The following is a 4,745-nucleotide window of genomic DNA, read 5'->3' as shown; positions in this document are numbered from 1 at the left end:
ATACTTTAGTCTCACGGTTCGATCGTTTTTCGATACAAAAAAGAGAAATTTCCATGCCCATTTTAACTTGTAATTTATTTAAATGAATTATGAACATTTGTTTAACCTCAAAAGTACAGTTTTTAAATTAAATGTTGCTGAAACAGCAAGTTTCTCAGTGGATCTGCGCTCAAAAATGCAGCCTAGGTGGAGTAGTCGAACACAGATCCACTGATCCTTCAACACAGAGCATCTTCAGAAGACATGTTGATAAAGTAAATTTTAAAAATCTGTATTGTTTGATACAGCACTGTTCGATACGTTTTGATATGGGTACATGTATTGTTGCACCCCTAATATACATATATACATATATATATATATAACTTATAAGCTGGTTTGTACTGTATGTTTGTATATAAGCTAGTTTGTATGTTTGATGTGTCTGAAAGCTTCTGATGAATTGACTGCTCGTCTCCACAGAAATAGTTGTGAAGACTGAGAGAAGCAACTACAGCCGTGAGAAGAAAGTCATCTTCAAACGTTCCAGCAGTGTGAGTAAGTTCATCCTGCGGGACACCTTCCACAAAGATTTCACTTGGAACTCAGGAAAGCTGAAGCTGCAGGCCATCACTCTGAGGGACAGGTTCCGAGACCACAGAGGTAAAAAAACGGAAACATTCTTCTTCTTTTTAAACGTTACCATGTTTTCATATCCGTATGGCAGCTGGTGACAAAGTTTCCTTGAAGCTCAATTTGTTTCTACGTTTCCCCTTCAGTGACGTTTGATATGTTCAAATACCACCCCACCCACGACTCTGATGAAGGCGGGTTGACTGTTCTCATGTCAGTGGGTGAAGGCATGCACTTCTCCTGCTCCATGTCTGCAGACAAACCTGAGCTCCAGCTGGAGGTAAACACTAAACGAAGTAAAGATGTGATCACTCTAAAACAGCAGTTGATTATTTCTACAACTAAGGTTGACTGGATCCATAAGTAAGAAGTTTAAATCATTATTTTACATTTAAGTTTTTACCAACCTGCATCTGGCTGAAGTCGTTGCTTAACACCTGAATATTTAACTTACAATAACTACTAAATACTTATGAGGTAAAACCATTTTAGATATCTATAGCACAAAAATAAAACGATGTTTTAGAAAAAATGTATTTATTAGAATAACAAAAAAGAACTAGCAAGTATAGAGAATTGATACCTTGGCTATCTTAACCATCAGCAATTATTTATATAAAAGAAGATGAAGAGGAAGTAGAGTAGGCACTGTCAGGACATGAGGATGAAGAGGATCACTGGGAGCTGGCAAACTGTGTTCTCTCCTGCAGAAATATCAGCATTAAACCACGAAAAATGGAAAATAAAATAAAAGCTGACATGAAAATAATTCTTGGGGAAATGTTTAATTGAACCTATTTTTTAAATGTAAAGTCAAAGTGTTTGCTCATTAAGGTGTAATCGATAAGAATATTTTTCTTACTCTGAATCCGTGCAAAAAATATTGATAAGATAACTAAAATTAATTTGTATTGTCACACAGATTAAAAAACATAAACAAAATTATTATTTTAGGAGAAAAGTCATATATTTTCTGTTATGGTACTTGCAAATATTTACCACACCACCACTGCCTACAAAATGCAATATATCTCACTTTAAGCCACGACAAACATAACAAGCAGGGTGAGAAGGGAAATCCTACTCTAACCACCTAGTTAGCTTAACTTAACTTAGCATCCAGGCTTATCTGTAGGATGATCTCTACCACTCTGAAAACTCCAGAGCATATTGCAAAGTAGACTCAGTGATGATGATTTATTGGTCAGATGAAAGTTGGAGGTCTACTTTCTTGCTTAAAACATCTTGAAACAATTTTTTGTGACAAACACACAATGGTAGAAAAATACTAAATTTCTGCACTTTCTGCACTACACCTTCTCTGTTTACCACTGCTGGTGGCACAAAACATTGTAGGATATGTTGTAGACCAAATGTTTTGAAACTACATTAGCCAGAATTCTTTGAGGCCACTCAGACTTTCATTCAATACATTCAGTTTCAATCAATATATTCAGGGTTCATTCCATATATTCAGAGTTTCAGTCAATATATTCAAGGTTCATTCAATGTATTCAGAGTTTCCATCAATATATTCAGACTTTCAATCAATATATTCAAGGTTCACTCAATACATTCAGACATTCAATCAATATATTCAAGGTTAATTCACTGTATTCAGAGTTTCAATCAATATATTCAAAAATCATTCAATATATTCAAGGTTCATTCAATATATTCAGACTTTTAATCAATACATTCAATAATCATTCAATATATTCAGACTTTCATTCAATATATTCAAGGTTCATTCAATATATTCAGACTTTTAATCAATATATTCAGTAATCATTCAATATGTTCAGACTTTCAATCAATATATCCAAGTTTAATTCAATATATTCAGAGTTTCAATCAATATATTCAATAATCATTCAATATATTCAAGGTTCATTCAATATATTCAGACTTTTAATCAATATATTCAATAATCATTCAATATATTCAGACTTTCATTTAATATGTTCAGACTTTCATTCAATATATTCAAGGTTAATTCAATATATTCAGAGTTTCAATCAATATATTCAATAATCATTCAATATACTCAGAGTTTCAATCAATATATTCAGGGTTCATTCAATATATTCAGACTTTCAATCAATAAGGTTCATTCAATGTCTTCAGAGTTTCAATCAATAAATTCAAGGTTCATTCAATATTTTCAGTGTTTCTATCAATATATTCAATAATCACTCAATATATTCAGACTTTCAATCAATATATTCAGGTTTCATTCAATATATTCAAAGTTCTAAGTAAGTAAGTAAGTAAGTAAACTTTATTTCTATGGCACCTTTCACAGACACAAACATCACAAAGTGCTTCACAGAAAGCAAAAAATAATTAAAAACAATAAAACAGATCACAGATATAAAAACAACAATTAAAACACAATAAAAAGCACTTAACTAAAAGCCTGTCTGAATGAAAATGTCTTAAGATGTTTCTTAAAAGAGTCAGTAGAATCTGTTCTGACAAAAAGTTCTGACAGTATTTATTAATAATAATACTTTCCTAAATGGTATTCCATAAATGTCATACATTCTGATTAATAAAATATAGATTTATGATGTGTACATATTTATTTATATGAACTTGCTGACCTATTTCAAGATGTTTACTGTGCAGCTATACGGTTCATCACATCAATACTGAAGTTAAAACAGTGATCAAAGTAATAAATTCCTGTGTCAAACTATGTTAAAAGGCATTATTTTAATAATAATTTTAAAAATCCCACGATGATTACATTTGAAAAATGTATTCTAAAATCAGTATTAATTTAATGTTGGCAAATTCACCTATGATGAGGCATATGATGTAAAAAGGACGTTACTATTTCAACATTGATCAGATTTGCAAAATCAAAACAAAATTCAATGGTTTTCCAACACAACCACCTGATGTTGATTCAACAGTGACTAGATGTCAAAATGCCAGCTGAACTCTGACATCAGATTCAGAGTTGAGGTTGAGCTTTCCACATTGCACCATTATTCATGTGTCAACATTTTTTCAATGGTTAATTTATCAGCATTGATTGGATGTTTGAACAAGGATGTTTTTCAAATGACATTTTGCTGAAAAATGTTTTAGTCATGTTTGTGAAAAATAATGTTGATTAGACATACAACTCAAAACTGGTTGAAATTTCAAAGCTGAATCCATAGTGAGTTAACAACACCATTTCAACTGTTGGGTGTTCAACATTGCTTTGACGCTGAGTCAATGCTTTTACTGACATTTCAACAACATTTAAACGTTTAATGCCAGTCATATTCACACCAGATACAATGCATATACCTGAAAGAATTCAGAATAAATACATTTTGTTCATCTTGTCTCTGTCAGGAATGCAGTTTGGAGAGTTTAAAAGAGATTTGTGAGGATGAAAACACCAATCGCTTCCTGTTCACCAGGAAAACGGAAGGAGTGTCTCTGACCACGTTCGAGTCTGTGAAGTACCCGGGCTGGTTCATCAGCACCTCCTATGATGGGACCAACAATTCGGTGGAGATGTGTCAGGAAACTGATGGACGGGTCAGAAGTTTCAGGTTGAGTCAACCATAGATATGTACAGGAGATACCTTACGGACTGGCATGGCCTATTGAAGCGGACGCTTCAGTGCGGCCGCCATCTTGGATGGGTACCTCTCGCGCTCCCAGCACATTTACTTATACTGAGAAAGGTGTTCATTCAACTAAAATAATCGCAACTCCATGATTTTTTTTCACATGATTTGGTTTGTTACAAACAGCAGAGATGTAGTTATGTTATTGGACACAGTCACACAATAAAAATAAGAGCTTTCATGCTGAAATACTTTTATTGTTATCTTAAATTGTCTCTTAAATTGTCTTTATTGTCCCTCAGTGGTTATATTCAGGTGCATCAGCAGCAAAATGACAGGAAATTCACACAGGGTGAACATATTTTGTATGAATAAGAAATATTTTTGAAGAATTTAAAGAAAATACATTTTGTAATAAAGAACTGTTGATTGTTCCTTTGAAGATATTTCTCTTTAGCACAATCGTACTTATTTACAGAGCAATAACACAAGAATTTATTCATATATTGTTTTATTGTGCTGTGAATGCACACATGTGTGTACCTATAAGTACACACA

General features: G+C 32.8%; 1 protein-coding gene across 1 annotated transcript in view; it reads left to right on the top strand.

The window, feature by feature from the left end:
* The window catches only part of il1b (interleukin 1, beta), a 15,366-nt gene extending 10,909 nt beyond the window's left edge, over positions 1-4,457 (top strand). Inside the window, exons 5-7 of the mRNA XM_014015087.1 lie at positions 463-642; positions 759-892; positions 3,967-4,457. Of these exons, the coding sequence (XP_013870541.1) occupies positions 463-642; positions 759-892; positions 3,967-4,185 (533 nt within the window). The 3' untranslated portion in view covers positions 4,186-4,457. The remainder of the gene's footprint in view (positions 1-462; positions 643-758; positions 893-3,966) is intronic.
* The last annotated feature ends 288 nt before the right edge of the window (positions 4,458-4,745 follow it).

The sequence above is a fragment of the Austrofundulus limnaeus genome, unplaced genomic scaffold, assembly GCF_001266775.1.
Source record: "Austrofundulus limnaeus strain Quisiro unplaced genomic scaffold, Austrofundulus_limnaeus-1.0 Scaffold123, whole genome shotgun sequence".
NCBI lineage: Eukaryota > Metazoa > Chordata > Actinopteri > Cyprinodontiformes > Rivulidae > Austrofundulus > Austrofundulus limnaeus.
Note: the sequence above shows the minus strand (reverse complement) of the source record. Positions and strands in the feature narration are given on the sequence as shown.